At 34.6% G+C, this 20,681-nt stretch overlaps 1 protein-coding gene and 1 long non-coding RNA gene across 6 annotated transcripts; both read left to right on the top strand.

Moving 5' to 3' along the window:
- Positions 1–601: 601 nt before the first annotated feature.
- LOC103496575 (uncharacterized) lies at positions 602–14,226 on the top strand. Of its 5 annotated transcripts, XM_051082659.1 has the most exons (10): positions 720–869; positions 1,333–1,418; positions 1,954–2,005; positions 3,670–3,743; positions 4,259–4,360; positions 9,612–9,752; positions 10,978–11,029; positions 12,023–12,096; positions 13,058–13,147; positions 13,417–13,777. In XM_051082659.1, the coding sequence occupies exons 3-10, from the start codon at positions 1,958–1,960 to the stop codon at positions 13,538–13,540; spliced, it is 705 nt and encodes a 234-aa protein (XP_050938616.1). In that variant the 5' UTR covers positions 720–869; positions 1,333–1,418; positions 1,954–1,957; the 3' UTR covers positions 13,541–13,777. The 5 variants fall into 5 exon arrangements, with proteins under 5 accessions (XP_008456712.1, XP_050938615.1, XP_008456715.1 ...); XM_008458490.3 differs by lacking the exons at positions 1,333–1,418; positions 13,417–13,777 and adding an exon at positions 13,935–14,226 and having other exon boundaries at positions 602–869; XM_051082658.1 differs by lacking the exons at positions 1,333–1,418; positions 13,417–13,777 and adding an exon at positions 13,940–14,226 and having other exon boundaries at positions 655–869.
- Positions 14,227–17,277: 3,051 nt separating this feature from the next.
- On the top strand, positions 17,278–19,784 carry LOC103496576 (uncharacterized). Its single transcript, XR_007819668.1, has 3 exons — positions 17,278–17,886; positions 18,005–18,078; positions 18,162–19,784. It is a non-coding gene; the product is annotated as an uncharacterized LOC103496576 (long non-coding RNA).
- Positions 19,785–20,681: the final 897 nt, after the last annotated feature.

The raw sequence follows: 20,681 nt of genomic DNA, 5'->3' as shown, positions 1-20,681 counted from the left end.
ATAATAACCTCGGGACCTTAATTTATTGGTTTTAAGATTTATAGCATTCAATACTAAATTTTATTGAATCAAATATCAAAGTACAAGGTTTAGGATATGAATTCCAACAAAATTGAACTATATTTAAATGAAATGATTACTTATTGAACTATTATATTCTTTTACTCGAGATAATATGATTACATATTGAACTTAGGCATGATTGAAAAAAAAATAGATATAAATAAAAAGTTGGCAAAAAGAAAACTAGAAAAGTAAGAGACGGAAAATTGACCTATAAATAAGTTATGTACAATTTTTTTCTATTCGTTCTTCCAAAGAAAAAAATATATATATTATGAATATTTGAAAAAAATAATAAAATATTAAAATTATTATATTATGAATACTTTTTACTATAATTATAATAAAAATTTGTTACGAATAACACTAAACAAAATAGAACTATTTAAAAAATACAGCAAAACATTTAAACAGTTCATAAAAAAAAATCAGATGAATTTGGATAGTAAATAGTTTATTACAAATATTTGAATTATAATTTAAGAAAAGAAAGTATTTCCACGTGTCATTATCTATTCTCGTTTGAGTTATTTACATTATTTAAAACCTTCAATTAAAGTGATCCACGTGTTTATTAGTTAATGAAGAAGAAGAAAAGGAAGGAAGGAGACCACGTCGACACGTATCTTCTTCTCGTTTCCACCAACTTCCATCCTCTTCAACCTGCTGTTTTCTCCTACAATGGCGAGCTCTGCGGTGATTGGGTGGAGGATTCTGTTCCTTCTATTGGCTTGCACAATGGTTTCAACTCTAGCTTACACACTCGTCACTGATGGCTCTCCTTTCCGCAAAGAACTTCTCTCACGGTGCTCTCTCTTCTCCACTAACCTTGTTTCACTTTATTTCTTATCGTTCCGAATCCTTCTTCGTATTTCTGCTTGCCTGCCTCCCCTCCCTCTGTATTGATGCAGAATGATCTAGTTGCTTCAGTTGTTCTGTTCATGATGTATCTAGTGATCATCCGTGTATATTTCAGTCTCACAACGAATTGAAGTAATATAATGGTTAAATAAGTAACTATCCCGATTATAAAGTGTTTTAAAGTGCTATAAATCCATAGATCTAATGTTATTGGGAATGTGTGGCAGGTGTCCTGAATTATAAAGTGATTAATATCTTTAGACGGCACTAAGCGTTAAAGTATTCAGAAAGTATAAAACTAAAATTGATTATGCACTAAAAAGAAGATTTGAGACTTTCCTTTGTTACTGTGAAATCCTTAGGATTTATATTGAAGCTTAACTTTATTTTCTGTACTAAATCTTGTAGCAATATAATGCTAGGAGGGTCTAATTCCTCTCGAAAGATCAAAACCACCATTGTTCATGGGACAATTATGTTGGAATTCAATCACGGTAGGCTGCCATTGAGAGAGCATCGTTTGCATAAGCAGTATTAGCTGTTACAATAAAGTGCTCATCCGTGCAGTATTTTAGTTTTCCTTATCAATCACAGTAATCCTGTGTCTTTTTCTGGCTGAATCATATTTGGGCTGCTGATGATTTACATGAAGTATTATACTACTTAGTATTTACGTAGATGGTTTTCTTTTTCTTCTTGTTTTCTCTTATTGGACCATATTATGTGTCTCAGGCTTGTTCAAATTGCCAAGTTTTGTACTTACACAATATAAAGCCAAGCTCTGATTTTATAGTTCACATAAAAAGACTATTAACTGTTTGTCGTATCATCAGCTAGCTAATTGATACAACATTCTCATGCTCTCTTTGTGGAGCCTATGTATGCAAGTTAATCACGAGGGAAACTTGTTTAATTTAGTGTACTTTCCTTGAATGTCATTACTTGCGATGTTGAGTAATTAACTTTTCTCTAATTAATACTCCCACAAATCTTGACCTTTTCATTCAAGTTTGTACTTACATTTTTCAGGTTAATGGTGACAGTATTAGTTGATTTCTATTTCAATGTGACAATTATTGCGGTATGGAAATATTTTAACTTTCCTTTTATTTTCTGTTTTACGAAAACTGGACTTGCTGAATGCTGTACATTTTATTGTTTTTATAGCTTAACCTCCTATGTTGTGAGAATGGGCCTGCTAGACCATTTGGGTAAGGGCAAAAACCCTGTTTATTTCAATTCATTGTATTTTGATGTGGAGTTTCAAGTTTTGATTAGAAACCTTCCACAAATTTAAGCCACAGAACCAATTTAGTTTCAATCCAAGGGAAGTGATTGAAATGGACACCTCGAGGATCAAAGATCTAAGATAAGAAAACTAGTTCCTTACCTAAAGTAAGATTAAAATACTCCAAGAGGGATGGGTCAAACCAACTTGAATGTTCTAAGAATGCAATTTATGAAAACATAAAGTTGGAGAAAAGGGTGTCATTCTCACGGCAGAAGAAAGAAGTTGCATCCAATTCAAGTCTAATGAATGCAGAAAATGAAAAATCCCAACATTCAATGAACCTGTACGAAACCCTAGAAGTGTTAGGCTTTTGAGCCTATATGTAGCTCTTGATGAAACTCTAAGCTAAACAATATGTCCTATTCTATCATGGCCTAGAGAGGTAGATATAAAAAACTCAGCCATTAATAAATTGTTGAGCCAATCTCCATTTTCATCAAAAGAATACAATTATACAACACTAGGACTTCCTATGTGATTGCTCAATTTAGTACTATTTTCACCAAGCATGCCTATGTTCTGGTGGGAACAAGGCATTCATCCTGGTGAGATCATCCCTAAAATAATTCAGTTTTGTGGTGCATGCAAGACTTAATTACATCGCGCCTCTTCTTGATCCAATCTTGTTTGGTAAGACAAAATTTGACAAAGTAAAGAGTGCTCAACCGGAACAACGGCCAACAGAGACTGCAGTTACTTAGATAACAGCTCCTCCCCTTCCCTTCTCTTCCTTGAGGCTTTAAGTCAGAACTGTATGGCAGATGGAAAGAAAAACAACCTCACCTTACCCTAGATGGTATCAATGAGAGCCACTTTAGTATCCCCCGTTGCCCTTCGTTTGTTGATAGGATTTTCAATGAGTGGGAAAAGGAAACCTTCAGGGTGCATGATTCGTATCAAGTTTTCTTGTGGACATATATTGTAATGAAATTGATCTCTGTTGTTTTCTTACCGTTCTTCCTCTGTAGCCATTCTCTTTCATTTGTCCTTTTTTTCTAATCATACTTCCTGCGGCAATTGGTAACCCTAAGTCCTCTCTTCCCTTTCTAACCAGTATGCAAACATAACTTAATTAGGCAATAATCTTGATATCAAGGATGGGAAAATGAACATGAAAGTCTTAATTAAAAATAATCTCAGAGATCAATTCATGATGCTTTATAAAGTTCTTCATTGCAATTTAAGAATCTATTCTAGGTTTTGTCTTCCTTTTTTTTTTTTTTTTTTTGTCGATTTGATGTAGATTTTGACAGGGAAAACTCAGATGGAATTGTTAGATCAATTATAATTTTTATCCAATCCACTCTGCTTGTCATTATTGCAAGCTCAAAGGATTAGCATCTAGCCATCTACTTCATAATCATTTACAGACAAAAGAAACATTGTTACAATGTGTTCAAGCATTCGTAGTAACTTCTCTCTCTCAGACTTATTTTTATTTTTAAATTTTTCAGGCATGGGTTTGCTACAAGGAATCAAACTGGATTGCCACAGCGATTTGGATAGTTTTTCTTGTATGTCTTGGCAGGTAATTACTTTGTATCCTCGTCAAGCTCACTTTCCAGTCTAAAGCTTGTTTGATCATCGGGTATATTAGTGTGAATAATATCTGTGAGTTCTTTTGAATCAAACTTCCTTGTTGGAGTTTGGTAGACATATTTTGACGCTTGATAATACTACTTTTATTATTTGCATTAACGAGTGGGAAAATCCCCAATGTTTCTTAATCTCATTTTCTAAATTTGAGAAGATGATAAGTAGTTTAATTGGTTAAAATATTTTTATTTATTTGATGTTCTTGCTCTTTTATACTTTCAGAATATAATCACATTTTCTTTCAAAACCGATTCTTGAATAACTTTATGGTAAAAGTCAGAACTTTGATTTCCAAACTCTTACATGTTACTAAGATCGATTTTGTTTCATGCATGGGCTACTTTAATTAGAAGTTGCAGCATTTTTTGATTGGTAATACTTGCAGCTTGAATCTTCATTCTATTTTTAGATCAGATTTAACTCTTCTTACCCTATCATTTGCCTCAGCATCGCTACATGTGCCTACATCCTTTGGCAGTTGTGGCAATTATCGTCTCAGGAATCTTTTGAAGATATTATGTACAGTGTTCTTATCAGGGATACAAACAAGTATGTATGCAGTAACTCTAGTCTAGTACAGTATGTACTGTGAGTTTTAGGTCTCTTAAATAGTTGATTGATTAATTCCATTAGAAAGGTTCCGTCATACTTTATATTTGGAATTTTTTTCATGTATTTCCTGACTATTCTACTGCACAGTTATAGTCCACTCTTTTTTCTCATGGTGTTAAGTAATTAAATGGAATAAAAGAAGTCTTATATATATATATTTTAATTTTTGAATTCTCTCAGTTAATAGATAAATTCAGCATCTCAGATTTGTTTTGGTGATAGCTTGTGTGGGGCTTGATTTGCTGCTACTTTCGTAACATGGGATGGGTTTGCCTTCTTACAGATCACTTGACTCCTAATACTATTTTTGTTAGTGATATATAATTAATTTGCCTTCAACCACTAACTTAAGCTTCAACCACTAGTGATATATAATTGGGTCAATTGGTGATTTAAGATAGTATCAGAATAGGTGGTCTAGGGAGGTCCCTGTGTTCAAGCCCCTATAATGTTATATTTCCACCTCAATTAAATTTCCACTTGTTGGATCTCTCACCTATTTGAAGCCCATAAGTGAGGGGCTTCATATATCATTAACACTCCCCCTCACTTATGGTAAATTTAATTATATATCATTAACACTCCCCCTCACTTATGGGCTTCAAATAGCTGAGAGATCCAACAAGTGAGGGGGAGTGTTAATGATATATAATTAAATTTACCATTCACCCATCAGCTTTAACTTTTTGGTTGAATTGGTGATTTAAGATTGGTATTAGAACATAAGGTCCAGGGAGGTCCTGTATTCAAGCTCATGCAATGTTATATTTCTTCCCCAATTAGTATTCATTTCCACTGGTTGGATCTTTCACATATTTCAAGCACACAAGTGAGGGAGAGTGAATGATATATGTTAGATTTAGTGGGCTTGGCCCAAGGAAAGATTTGACCTAATATTCTTTCCTTTTTTAATTCCACACTGTATTCTATTTAATTACCCTCTTGTATCATTTGTTATTATGAGAAATTAATAAGAAAAATAAATCGTGGTTTTTCTCTTGGTACTCGGGTTTCTACGTAACTCGGTGTATCTTTACTTTATCGCTTTTTACATGGTATCAGAGCGAGGTAAATACGAAACCCTAGACACAGGTATAAGGCAAACCCAGACAGAGTCTGCCACCGCCATAGATGCCATCATCGCCGCTGCCATGGAGAATCTACTCCACCAACTTCAGAAGTTGTCGGCGATCAAAATGGACCTACCCTCGGAGTCAGCCAGGTAGCCCAGCACCGGAAACCAGCCGAACACCTCTAGTAACTAGCTTGTTTTCTCCCATCTGTCATCTCAAGTCTAGCCGCAATACCCTTCTGACAAATCGCACCTTCACACGCTGCCGCCGTCGCCCTCGATTTTGGACTGCATAGTTTTACGTGCCACTATCTTTTGACTCTTTACAGCAGCCACATGTCCATGGTATTGGGATCGATCGAGGACATAATATTTATGGATTTGAAGTTGGTGAAACTTTAGCGCAATCCAAATCAACCGACTTACCAATGTATTCCAAGAACCTGGTAACTTCGACCCCTAACTTGTCTTCAAGTTATATAACTAGTTCTCTAGCACCATCTACAAGGACTTATCTAGGAGAGAAGCTGAATGGCCAAAATTATTTCTTCTGGTCCAAATCGATCTAGATGTTTCTCGAGGGTTGTCACCAATTTGGCTTTCTAATGAGATAGATTGTCCGTCCCCCACCTGGTGATGCCTTGGAATGTTTATAGAGGGGGGAGGATTTCTTTATTTGGTCTATGCTGATTAATAGTATAGAACCACAAATAGGCAAGCCTTTACTTTATGTAGCTACTGCAAAGGACACGACTCAAAAACTATATTTGAAGAGTCAGAACGCTTCTTGGTTGTATATGCTAAGGAAACAAGTCCATGATTGCAAGCAAGGAACCCTGGATATAGCCTCCTACTTCAATAAGCTTTCTCTACTCTGGCAAGAGATGGACCTATGCAGAGAAACAATATGGGATACTTCAAATGACGATATACAGTGTGCTAGACTTGAAGTTGACCGTGTTTATGACTTCCTTGCAGGCCTTAACCCCAAGTTTGACATTATCTGTGGTCGTATACTCAAAGAGAGACCTCTTTCATCCTTAATGGTAGTGTCTTATGATTGAAGAAGACCATACGAATGCCATGAGTATACTGACTACTTCTGCCACTGACTCCACTGCTTTCTGTGCTAGATCCTCGACCCATGATAATGAGAAGAATAACGGAAAACTAATCCTTGTTTGTGAGCATTGCAAGACATACCAAGGATCAGTGTTGGAAACTCCATGGTTGTCCCCTAAGAGGTAAGAAACGTTCCTCCAATGATAAACAGAACTTAGGGCATGCTTATGTAAGTGAGTCTGCCAGCACTACTCAACCATCTGGCCTTACTGTAAACCAGAACGATCCACCCTCCACTCTAGGAGCCTTTGCTCAGTCAAGCATGCCTCTGTCCCTTAGTTTTATCAGTTTTGACGGGAAGAATTCCTGGATCTTAGACTTGGGGCCTACAAATCACTTGACAGGTTCCTGTGAGAACTTTGTCTCTTATATATTCCATGTGCTGGTAGTGAAAAAATCTGAATAGTCGTTGGTTCTTTGGCCCCAATTGTTGGGAAGAGGCAAATCTTTTCCTTTGAAGAGCTCTCTTCAGAATGGTTGCATGTGCTTAAGATTTCCTATAATTTGCTATCTATCTGCAAGATCACTTGTGTGCTAAACTGTAAATCTACTCTCTTACCTGAATTTGTTTCAGGACTTAAGCTCGGGGAGGAGGATTGGCACTACCCGGCATAGTAGGGGACTCTATATCCTTGACGATGATACCTCCGGTAGTAGTATCTCTGGAACTAGTTTGTTGTCTTCATATTTTATCATTTTTGAACAAGATTGTATGTTGTGACATTTCTAGTTGGGCCACCCAAACTTTAAATATATGAAGTATTTATTTCTCCATCTTTTTTCTAAAATTGATCTCCTCTTTATCTTGTGATATGTGTATTCAGGCCAAACATCATCGGGTATCCTTCCCTTCACAATCATGTAAACTTACACAACCATTTATCCTTATCCATAATGACATTTGGGGTCCATCCAAGGTCACTACCTCCTTTGGGAAACGGTGGTTTGTGACGTTTATTGATGATCATACCCGTCTTACCTAGGTCTTCCTTATCATCGATAAATTCGAGGTTTTTTCTATTTTCCAAAACTTCTAGCACACTATTGAAACAGAATACAATACAAAAATTGCAATTCTTCGAAGTAATTATGGTCGGGAGTACCAAAACCATAATCTTAGTGAGTTCCTAGCCTCCAAGAGGATTGTTCACCATAACTCGTGTGCCTACACTTATCAACAAAATGGGGTTGTCGAGAAAAAAAATCGTCACCTTTTGGAAGTAGCTCGTTTCTTTATACTATCTACTTCCCTTCCTTCATTACTGTGAGGAGATGATATCCTTACTGTAGCTTGTCCCATCAATAGAATGCTTTCTCGTGTCCACCTTAAAACTCCCTTAGATTGCCTTAAGAAGTCATATCCTTCTACTCGCCTAACTTCTGAGGTTCCCCTTCGTGTGTTTGGGTGTATAGCCTATGTTCATAGCTTTGGCCCCAATCAAACCAAATTTACCCCCTTAGGCTCAGGCATGTGTGTTTGTTGGGTATCTTTTTCATCAGCGAGGCTATAAATGCTTCTATCCTCCTTTTTGAAAGTACTTTGTCTCTATCGATGTTACTTGTTTGTGAGGATCAACTTTTCTTTCCCATAGCCGTCTTCAAGGGAAGAGTGTGAGTGAAATGTCTAACTGTACCTTAGAGTCTATCGAACCTGAACCTACTCCTAATATCTTACCTGACCCCGATCCTCATCCCATAGTCCTACCACAAACCACCACAAACCAAGTCCCTTGGAAAACTTATTATAGGAGAAATCTTAGAAAGGAAATTGAGTCCCCCACTAATCAACTAGCTCCAGTCCAAGACTCTGAACCTCCTCGAGATCAAGGTATGACGAACACTATTGAATCATGTGTTGATAGTAAAATGAGTGAGAATGACAGGTCTGGTGTTATTGTTCCTGAAGATATGGGAGAAAATGACAGTGGTGATAGGACTGAGGTTAGAGCATAAATTAGTGGTAATGAGGTTGAACAGGGTCAGGGAACCTTAATAAGTATGATCCTTCTCCGGATATTACCATTGCGCTGAGAAAAGGTACTAAGTCTTGCACAAAATACTCTATTTATAACTATGTTTCCTATGATAGTTTATCTCTAAGTTTAGAGCCTTCACAGCCAACCTTGACTCTACCGTTATATCGAAAAATATCCACATTGCTTTAGAGTGTTCTGAGTGGAAAAATGCTTTCATGGAAGAGATGAAGGCCTTTTAGAAGAATAAGACTTAGGAGATCTACCCTTTACCTAAGGGACATAAAACTGTAGGATGCAAATGGGTGTTCCCTCTCAAATACAAAGTAGATGGAACCCTTGACAGACACAAGGCGAGGTTAGTTGCAAAAGGGTTTATTCAAACCTATGGTGTTGATTATTCAAAAACTTTTTTTTGATTGCTAAATTGAATACAGTTAGAGTCCTGCTATCTGTTGCTGTGAACAAAGACTGGCTCTATATTGGCTGGATGTTAAGAATGTGTCAGTCATTCGGTTGTTGTGAACAAATATTGGCCTCTATATTAGGGGGAGTATAGATTAATGGTCTTGGCCCAAGGGAAGATTTGACCTAATATTCTTTCCTTTTTTATTCCACACTGTATTCTAATTACCCATTTGTATCATTTGTTATTATGAGAAATTAATAAGAAAAGTAAATTGTGGTTTTTCTCCTGATACTCGAGTTTCCACGTAACTTGGTGTCTCTTTACTTTATTGCTTTTAAGAATATATAATAAAATTTACTTTTTCACCCATCTTAAGCTTTTTTGGTCGAATTGGAGATTTAAGACTTTTTATGACTCTCTTAGGTTTGGCTCTCTCTCTCTCACACTCACACACATAACAGGTAATATGATTACATCTTAGACTTGAAGCATTACCAATAGTTGTATGCGATGCTATGGTTATGCACTTATTCTTTCTCCTAGACTTTGAGAAACTTCGTTATTCTGTATCTTATTCTTTAGCATGATTTGCTTGTTGGCTTATGTATATAGGAATGGCGTGCAGCAGCCCAGGAAGCCCTCCAATACGATGATTGCAAAAATAGTTTTTGGTGCTATGGGTTTTTTGATGGCGGTAACTTTGGCCTATCTTTTCAGCGATGGTTCACCTTTTAACAAGGACCTTTTTACACCGTAATTTATGTTTTTATTTCTTCCTTAATTTGATTGTCCTTTTAAGTGTTGATGCTTTGCAATTATTTTTTTCTCATATTAGGAGAGGAGAAAAGAAAAACACAGTGGTGTTGATATCTAAACCTTGGAAACTAATATTTAGATATCAACACCACTGTGTCTCTTTTACTATTCATTTCCTTGCATAATGATTGCCTAATTTCCCATCTCATTAGTAGCTATCCAAAGAAATAGCTCTGTAGCCACATTAGCCACTCTTGGGCTGATGTAATGTAAATTGTATGAACAGGCAGTACTAGTCAAGATATGTGTGAGTCAGCTTGCCTGCCTATGATGATAAAAAAAAGGGAATAAATACTCAGAATGAGAGAACAATCCTTGAAATTGTTTTTGAATGAGCAAACACATAGACAGCCGCAAATAACTATCCTGGGTAACCTTTTCCTTATTGGAGACTCCGGCCTTTGTTGTTAAAAGCTCAAATTCTTTGCTCATATGAAGGATCTTGGGAGTAGCCAGTGATATCTGCGCCTGTCTTTTGTAGCAATGCTTTTGGTTATACTTATACATTTTGAGAGTGACGAGTGAGGTACATGAGGTGAATCACTAAGATCTTTTGAGATGAGCTTCGTGTATTGTTGTGGAATCTAAGATCTTTTAACTTCTTTAGTATTTTTTTAAGAAGTTTCAGGATGGGCTCTTCTATAATTTTTCTAGCACGAATAGAAACTCCTTGGATTTTCCTAAGAGAGAATCTTACGCTCTTCTCATTATTATCATTACTACTATTTTTAAGAAGCAGAAAACAAGATTTCATTCTTAGCACTAAACAAAGTTCTTAAATATAAATTTAAATTTTAGGTCAATGGAAATGGAACTTTCATTGGACTTTGCATGCTAAGATTTCTAAATATTAAAATAAAAGGCTCAAGTTAGATTTCTAAAGTTAAATAGATTTTTTAAATATTCCTGAACTTTCGATTTTCAATTTTGTGTCTATTAGATTCCTTACCGATTTAAAGTTTACCTACTAAATTTGTTATTTAACCATATATATTATTCTGCATTAATCATTCATTGTTTATGCAACTGGTTGATTTTTCTTTGAACAGATTCTGAATAGATCATTACACTTTTTTTGTTTTGATTGTATATACTTTTTGACCAACATTCTGCCTTTATTTATCTTCTTATGGAGTTTAACTAACTGTTGGTACATTTGCAGCTGGTTGGTGGCGACGCTGATTGATTTCTATATAAACGGCACAGCTATATCAGTATGTCTTAAATTCTTTATCATTTACCCTTGTTGCTTCAGTGCACGCACTCAATTAGCCAGTGAACCTAGATTTTTAACGAGACCATCAAAGTAGACATTAATGAAACTTGTACACAAGGGTAGGGGCAATATATATGAATATCTAAATAAGGTTGTTCTGTTAACCACAAATAAAGCTGAAGACGAAGCTATTGTAGATAAAACTTTTCTTGAGAGATTTCCTCTCCCAAAGAGTTTATTAGTGAATGTAATAGCAAGATATGTCTCTAAGGAGTCAAAGGCATAATTTACACCAAAATTAAGAGAATAAAATACCATTGTAAAGATAGATATTTGTGGCTTTTCTATATCACCGAAGAATCTATTGTTTCTTTCTAACTAAAATAAAAAATCTTGGTTCTAGTGTTAAGTTCTGCCCATCTCAAGGCCTTTAGGTTTTCATCTGCCTCGTTAGTTTAGAGATCCATTGTTGGTTCTAATGGTGTCTTTTGTCCTTCAAGCATTCTTTTTAGTTCATGATATCAAATGATTTTTTCTATTTCTTTTCAAGTGTTATTAAACTTATTGTTGGTTGTAGAGATTGTATTTCCTATTTCTTTTGTTTTGTTTTGTTTTGTTTTGTTTTGTTTTTTCATTTTCAATGTAGTTTGAGCATTAGTCTCTTTTCATTTTATGAACGTAAAGTCTTGTTTCCTTTTCAAAAAGAAAAAATCTAATGAATTAAAGTAAAGTTAAACCGTATAAACTTTTCCCTTTCCGAAAAAAGGAAAAGAAACGATGGTTCACTGTTAGGCTGTTAACAAAGCCCTAGCCTGAACGGTTGAAATTTAAACCTAACATCTAGAAGAAAATTTACTTCTTTGCTCTCTTATTTATAACTTGTAAATGGGTAAATACTTAAAATTGGATTAGCTTCCTGATTGTTGTTTTCGTGACTTCATTTGTCATCCAAAAGCCGAATAACTTTATCTGTCTTGCCATATGAAATTAGGTCTGGATGTTCTACAAAGAAGAATCTTGGCTTACTGCTTTCACTTGGATAGTTCTATTCTTAATCTTTGGAAGGTAATCTGTCACTTTTGTTGGATAATTCACATATCTATTTGTATCTTTATTGCATTTGGAACCTGCCATTGGTGAATGAAATAGTGATACATTCTTTCTCCACTGATAATCATTTTTTAAGACCATTCATCAACTTTCTTCTCTTAAAGTAAGTTCAAACAAAAAGTCTCTTTAGTTCAAAGTACACCGTGTATGTACTCCGTACTCGCATCATTACATTCTTACATTCGTTAATATTAAGATGCTCAAGAAAGCATCTATGCTTTTAAGGATGTAAAGAAAATGCGTTTCTAATCCATTGATTTTTGATGAAGGGACAAAGATTATATAATGTTTTAATGACTGTATTTCTCTGTTCACGTGGACCTTGGTGTGTGTTGCATATACATTTATATATATTCTTTGATAGGAAACAGTAAACCCTTTCATTTATAAAAAATGAAAAGGATAAGAACACAACCTCTATCAATGAATTTTACAGAAATCATTCCAACTAGTAACAACTAGCAAGATATTATGTCACAAATAAAGACAATGGGAATGGAGTGCACCATGAATATCCCAACAATTTATTCTCTCCCAAATGTTATCTAAAATAATGTGACGTTCTCAGCATGGTGATGCACCATACATTCCAAGTTGATGATTACCTATTCTTTTAGAAGCTCGAAGTTTCATTTTTCTTTAGTTGTCATTTCATTTTGGTCCATTTACTTTTGAATGACTATTTAGTTATGTACTTTCAATGGAGTTTAAAATTTGTCCCTATTAGTTTCCAGCTTTTTCGGAAAATATTTAGTTCCTATGGCCTCTTTATATGAATTTTGGATGTGTGTTTTCTTGCAACACAATCCTCTAGTTGAAGTGATTATTCGTTTATTCTAAATCATTTATTTTTACGCGGAGTATGGCTCCGCAAATATCTCTAAGTACTGACAGTGTTATCTTCCTAATATTTCAGCGCCTCTTCGTGTACTTTCATTGTTAAGGAGCTATTCAAGCTCAACTCCGACGATCCAGCATACCTTGTTTTATTTAAAAATTCTAACAGGCAAGTTCACTGTCCAAATTGTTAGATAGCAGAGGATGAAAATACAAAATTGATATATAGTTCAATATACTAATGTCCCGTTTGATAACTATTTGATTTTCTTAAAAATTAAGTTTATGAACACTTCTTTCGTTGCTAAGTTATTTTTTGTTATTCACTCCCTACCAATATTTTCAAAAACCAAATCAAAATTGAAAACTAAAAAGTTTTTAAAAACTTGTTTTTGTTTTTGGAACTTGACTTTGACAAAAAATGAGAATCATGGTCAGGGTCAAGAAATTGGGGGATAACAAGCATAAAAACAGAAACAAAATTGTTATCAAAGAGTATGTATCTAAGCTATTGTACTTTGATTTCTCTTATTTTTGTGAATGCCAACTTGGAAAACTCTGACCTTCACTTACTTGATATTTACTGTTTATAACATTTTGGACACAAGGAAATTTCATTACTTCTTCGTATTGTATTTGAATTTGAAAGTCTTCTATTAATTGTTCTTTTTTTAATTTAATTTTGTGTTTGAAGAAGACATTTTTATTAGTAAACCGTTATGGAAGTTTTAATTACCATTAATTACTTAAAACAATTAATGACCATTTTGACTGCGTTTAATAAGTGATGATAATGGTTGACCTACATTAATTGATCATGTCTCTCTAACTTTATATCAGAGGTAGTAGATGAGTTGGATATTCAACACTATTGGCTCTCTACATAGCCTTCTGGCTTAATAGAGGTAAAAACTTAATATGGCTTCTTCTTGCATATTGTTATCCATTTATGATAGGTCAGAAAGAAGGTATGAAAGAACGTCGTCCTCATAAGGTGCAAAGGAAGTTAGAGGAATTTACCTTGTTCTGGTACGTATCAAAACGTTACGTTGAAAGCCGATTCATTGGGATGTCATGTTTTTTATTAATTGAGAATAGTTTAAATCTTATAGTTTTTTCATGATATTTGCTTGGTGAACTTGTACAAAAACTCCATAGCAGAAACTCTATCAAATGATCAAAATAACCTTAGAAGCCTTTTGTAATATCTATGGTTTGTATCTCAAGCAATGATTGGATTTCCTTTTATTTATCTATTATTGAAAAACAACGAAACAATCAACAATTATGGCCGAAGATATTTAGTGCTCTTAATCAATCGTAGGAACAACAACAAGCATATATAGTAGAGATAGTAATGACACTCAAATTTGTTAATCCAGTTCGATGAAACTGCATCTACGTCTGGGGGTACTTGACTCGAGATAGGAGATTTTATTTCTAACAACAATAGATTATAAGTAATCTCACACTTCTAATCTTACTCTATATAGTGGTTATACGTGTTGGAAAATACAAAGACATTTTATGATTAAGTCTATGTTTGATTCAAGTTAATCAAAATCTCCTCCTTAATCAAGACTTCCTAATTAAGTACTTCAATGATGAAGATCTCCCCTTGATCAATTTTCTCATCAATCATCCAATCAAGGTTTTGTATATAAATTGTCATACGAGATCTTCATATGGATAGTGGTTGTATATTTTGAATTCATTTGCAAAGTCGTTTCATATTTAGAAATATTCACCAAGTACACCTAGGAGAACACACTGCAGCTTTGTAGCAACACCTGCTTTGCAACAGCTAGACTCAAAGACTTCAACCATCTATATATAATTTCTATTTTCATCTCACAAACCATATATTCCATAAAACTCTGAGTAATCCATATATTATTCTCATTCTCAAGCAAATCGGTAACCAACAAAATTTGACAGGATATAGAATCTTTTTCCCTATCTTTCACGTGCAATATATTTTGTACAACTTGTGCAACAAATACTATGTGTCCGCTATATCTTAAAACAATTATTTTATAATATTTATTGTCTATCCGTTGTATACTTGTTATTTAGATTTCCAATATCTTTCTTTATCCATGGGTAGTTTTTCTCCTATACAAGAAAACCAAGTAGTTTTTTATATGAGTAAGAAGAAATAACAATAATATGATTCTTATTTTCTAAATTTTAGGGGGGTATGGTCATAGATAGCATATATATGTGTTAGCAACTAAAATGTGTCAAATTAATAACAGTAATGATAAGTTAATATCGAAGGTGTAGTGTTTGAGCCCTAAGATGTCATTTTCTCTAATTAATATTGATTTTTATTTGTTTTGCATCCTACAAATTTGTAGCTCACAAACAAACGAGGGAGAGCATTAGAATACCGATATAATATTAAGTTTATCTTCATTTATGAACTTAAATTTTTTAATCAATGGACAAAATAAAGTTAAAGAAAAAAAAGCATGAACGCTTCACTGCTAGATCCATTGATGAGTGATTGCATTTCTGTTTCTTTTTTAGAATTGTTCCTAAATTTGTTTATGTTTTCTTAGTACATAAGATTCAAAAACTAAGGTACTAGTTTGGGTTACCACATTTCCCTTGGTTACTAACCATTTGTTTCTTATTTCACTCTCTACTTTTCGGGAGGTTTAACTATTATGTTTATGAATTTGAAACAATATGTTGGAGATTGATAAATACATCTAAAAATATATATATCTATAAAAACATTTTCATACCCTTTTGTCAATTTTGTGTTGACTAAAGTGATAGAGAGACCGACGACCAAACGTGCAACGGTGGCCGACGTCATGGATAGCGGTGATCGATAACAAGTAGATTGCTAGGCGACCCAGGTGGGAAACTGATAGGTATTTTAAGGAGTCTGGTTTGGTTTGTTTGTTTGTTTTTTAAACTAAACTTAATAAATTACCATTGGGCTTTAAATTACTCAAATACTATTTTGGTTACTTTTAACTCCTTTTTGTGTTTGGTTTACAATTAAAACAATGTTTTTTAGTTTATTAGAGGTGAGATAGATTTTTGGTTTGGGTTTGGTTCTAATGTATTTTCTAATAACAATCAATATTAATTTAAATTTTTAGATAGCAATTGTTATCGATTAATATATAGTATATATAAGCTTGGATAAGGAGAAATTTTTTCCCATTTTTGACCTTTCTTTAGAAGTAACTTCTATAATAAGGTAGATGACAATGTTGTCTTTTTCCATTCCTATTTTTATGCTAATTGAAGAAGAAATGAGGTGATTTTACGAATTGATTAGGCAAATTAATTGTAACTTATAAATAACTAATAGCTCAAAAAAAACCAAAAATCTTTCCAACTTCTAATAGCTCAAGAAAACCAAATTGTAACTAATGAGCAATTTTATAGTTAAGGGAATCCAAAAGTCCATCGTCTAAATGAAAATAACTAGTAATCCATTTAATTATTAATTTTTACACAAAATACAATGAATGAACCTTTAATAATTCTTGAATATGAATGTCTATAAAACCTCTTTTTCTACCTTGGAGTTTGCACACAATTTGGATAGTCTTAGTTTGCACACAATTTGGATAGTCTTCCAAATAAGAAGGAATATCTTAGTCTTAGTTTCATTGCATGTTTTCGGTCCTGTATTTTCATTTTCTTACTATTCTTTTTTTGTTTGTTTGTTTGTTTTTTATGCTTTTCTAGATGTGTTTATTTTAAAAATATATCTCTTGAAAATCTTTTACATTTCATCAATGTTTCAAGTTGATACATAAAACATGCACTTCGGCTGTTACATGTGTTTATTCTAGGGGCTAGGCTGATCAAATCTAGAAGTTATTGGGTTTGATCCAATAAATCCATAAACATCAGTAAAAATGAAAGCATCTCCGAAGGGTAATACAAACAACTATAGAAAAAGATTCCACCAATAGAAAAAATATATCCTTAATTGATAGTATGTGATTTATGAAGTTATTGTTCTTTTTTAAAGAAAAAATTATCTCATCAATTGACATCTTTAAAGATATCTATATGTACTTATATAAGAAAAAACTTTGGGTTTGTCATTCTCTCTTAATTTGTATTTTTTTTTATTCACTCATCAACTCTCTTCTTTAAAAGTTTCTAGAATTTAGAACGGTAAATCAATGTAGTATAGTTTATTTATTTTTCTAATAGTTATGCAAAGTAAAATTGTCAAGCAATCGTCGAAGCATTCTATTTTAAGAACTATTTATGAGTTTAATTGTAACGCCTCGATTTTTTTCAAGGTAAATTTTTAAAATTTATATTTATTTAAAAGGATTTATATTTTTGGAGTAAAAAAATGGGTTGGAAAAGACCCTAAACCCTAAGACGCGCCCCGCCCCCCCAATCTTCTTCTTCTTCTTCTTCTCTCCTCTTCCTTTTCGTTCAACGTCAACCAGCAGCCGTGTATCTCCACGTCTGTCGGCCAGACCTGTCTCTGTTGTGAAGTCGGCAGCCGTGTGGTGGAGCATTTGGCATCGCATCTTCGGTTCTTCTCCTGTCACTCGTTCGTCGATCGCCGGCTGTCTCTGACCTCAGTCGAGCGCTGTCGATCACCCTCCGACCTCGTTTGACCGTGTCTGTCGATGCCCAGCCACCTTTCGCCTCATCATGTAGCCAAGCAACCGTCGACAAGCCCCCCAACGATCGTGTATCTCCATTTTCGCAAGCGCCTACGCGAAGCCGAGCCGAGAATTGAGTCGAGCCGAGCCGAGAATTGGGCCAAGCCGAGCCGAGAATTGAGTCGTGAGCCGAATTGAGCCGAGCCGTGAGCTGAGAATTGAGCCGAGCGAGCCACTCCCAAGCCAAGCCGAACTCCCTGTTCACCGAGCCACCTAAGCCATTTTCTTTCCACGTCGGGTCACGGTGAGTCCTTGGTAAGGATTACTTAATGAGTTTCCTAACGTTGCTATAGTTGATTCAAGTATAGATATTCGAATAAAACGTGGAACTTATTGGTTGGGTTACCTTTCGTTCCTTGAAGGTGTTAGAGAAGTGGCACTCGAGTTCTTGGGGTTTCACGGCAGACTTAGTTGGAGATAGCCCTCCTTTACTCGAGTAAGTCGGCGGATGTTGCTTTGGAACGTTTTAAATGTGGATGTTGGTAATGCCATCGTTTAAACCCTTATGTTTGTGTTTAGGTGGATTCGTGTGGACGTCGAATTGAACAAGGATTTTAGCTACATTTCAAGTAAGGGACTTCTACTACTGGACTCAGTTTTAGATTGGCACGTATTGACTGATATGAGAATTATAATATAATGACTGTACTGTTCGACTGTTTGTATAAACCAAAAAGGTATTGCCAAGTTATGCTTTCGACTGAGTATAATCATATGACTGCTATATGTAGTCTAGTTATAATGATGGGTTGTGCCGTCGATTGAGTTTAGATGTTTGGACCGTTATGAGTGGTTTATATATATATATCATCTATATTGATGGGTTATATTATTGGTAGAGTGTAAATGACTTTGGCTGTTATATGCAGTTATATATACTGATGGGTTGTATTGTTAATGGAGTAGTGATGTTTGAGCGGTCATGTGTAGTTTGTGCATACGGTCGGACTATGCTGTTGATGGAGTATGGGTTCTGGACTATAGTGTATAGTTGTATATACTGATGAACTGTGTTGTAGACTGAACATAGGCGTGATGCATAGTTTACTTATCTTTTTCGAGTTAAGCTGTTAAGGGGGATAAGTAGTAACTCAAATAAGGGTTGCACAATAACGACTGCACTTAAGTGACTGATGCACGTATGCCTAGACGCACCACTAGTGTGTACTTGGTGACATGATTATTAGTTGTAACTTATATATATATGTTAATGGGTTGTTCTGTTGATGGAGTACGGACGCCTGGATGTTTCATGTGATATAGTTATATTGATGGGTCGTGCTGTTAACCAAAATAGTAATGTCGTTGAATTATGAAAATCTTGATGTTATGTATAGTTGAAGAATGTTGGTTGCTCATTATTGAGTTATGTAGTTGATGGACTAAGGTTCGGAAACCTCATGTATAGACTGTGTACTCACTGATGGATTGTACTGTAGATTGAATGGGAACGTTAAGCAAAATAGGGACATTATGCATAATATAGTTTATTTGTAATTGTGCTAGCGCTTGGACTGAGACGAAATGATTGTCAGGTGTATTTACCTAGAGATGATTGATTCGTTGACTGGATTTAGAAAAGGTGACGGTATTACGTGGATTGGATTTATGTATAGCGACTGATGAGACTGTTGACTAAACCTAAACGGTCTGAATGACTAAGCTTATGAACTGAATTGTTAGCTTGAACGATGTTGTGATGTGACTGTTGTAGACGGTTAAGAATGGACTGAGGGGTAACGGTTAACTTTATCTATGGGGTAGTGTACCTTACAGACACGGTGTCCTTTGGGATCATTAGACTGATATGTGCGTCCTCCGGGATCACTAGACTGATATATGTGTCATCCGAGATCACTGGACTGATATGTGCGTCCTTCGGGATCACTAGACTGATATGTGCATTATTTGGGATCACTAGACTGATATGTGCATCATTCGTGGTCACTAGATTGATATGTGCATCCTTCGGGGTCACTAGACTGATATGTGCATCCTTCGGGGTCACTCAACTGATATGTGCATCCTTCGGGATCACTCGACTGATTGATGTGTGCATTCTACGAAACCACTTAATAGGAAGCTAACCGTTATTACCCTAACGGGCCCAGTAGTGGGTCTTTTACTGGGTATATTTTTATACTCACCCTTTACTCTTTAACTTTTTCAGGTAAAGGTAACGCGAGAGGCAGATCGGCGAGAGGCAAGAAGGATACGTGAAGGCCATATGGACATGTCTAGTTTTTTCTTATGCTTCCGCTGAACGTATTTACTGTTTCTGTTTTTTTTACTTATTAAATGGAGTCATGGTTAGAACAATTGTTTTCCTGTCTTGTTTTGATGACTTCATGGATTATGTGTTGGAACTTTTGGAAAGTTATTTAAAATAGGGCCCGAAACTGCTTTTCTTATGTATTGAAGGATTTTAATGATTCGTAAACAGATCTTTTTACGAGTTTGTGCATTTTACTGTGAGTCTAGTCGTAAGTAATGATCTCAACTTAGTCTGGAAAGTTGGGTCGTGACATTAATTTTAAAGAACAATTGGGAGAAAGAAAATGAAACACAAATGTCACGTGCATGACACGTGTTAAGAACTAGTATTAATTTAAATTTTTGGATAGCAATCAGAGAACAATAAGATGACAATTTATATTATTGATTGCTATCTAATTGTTGTTGTCAAACAATAATCAATATCATCGACAATTTTACAAATCATTATCACGTGAAAAATATATATCATTGCCTACTAGTATTTCACAATCAAACAAGCAAATAGAAATTGGTAATAATAGAACCATCGATATCAAATAAGAATAAAACAAGCATCAAGTAGAAAATAGTATAAGATAGCAATCGGTAATAAACAAAGTAGAGAATAATAAAAGATAACGATCATTATCAGATAACAATTAGATATTAATCGAACAATAATAAAACAGTAATCAATAATAGTAACAATTAGTATATCATAAAGTAATTAGATAACAATCATTTACAAATCAATATCAAATGAAAATCACATAGCAATTAGAT

This window comes from Cucumis melo, chromosome 3 (genome assembly GCF_025177605.1).
Source record: "Cucumis melo cultivar AY chromosome 3, USDA_Cmelo_AY_1.0, whole genome shotgun sequence".
Classification (NCBI taxonomy): Eukaryota; Viridiplantae; Streptophyta; class Magnoliopsida; order Cucurbitales; family Cucurbitaceae; genus Cucumis; species Cucumis melo.
The sequence above is the reverse complement of the archived record's forward strand: the minus strand, read 5'-3'. Positions and strand labels throughout refer to the sequence as shown.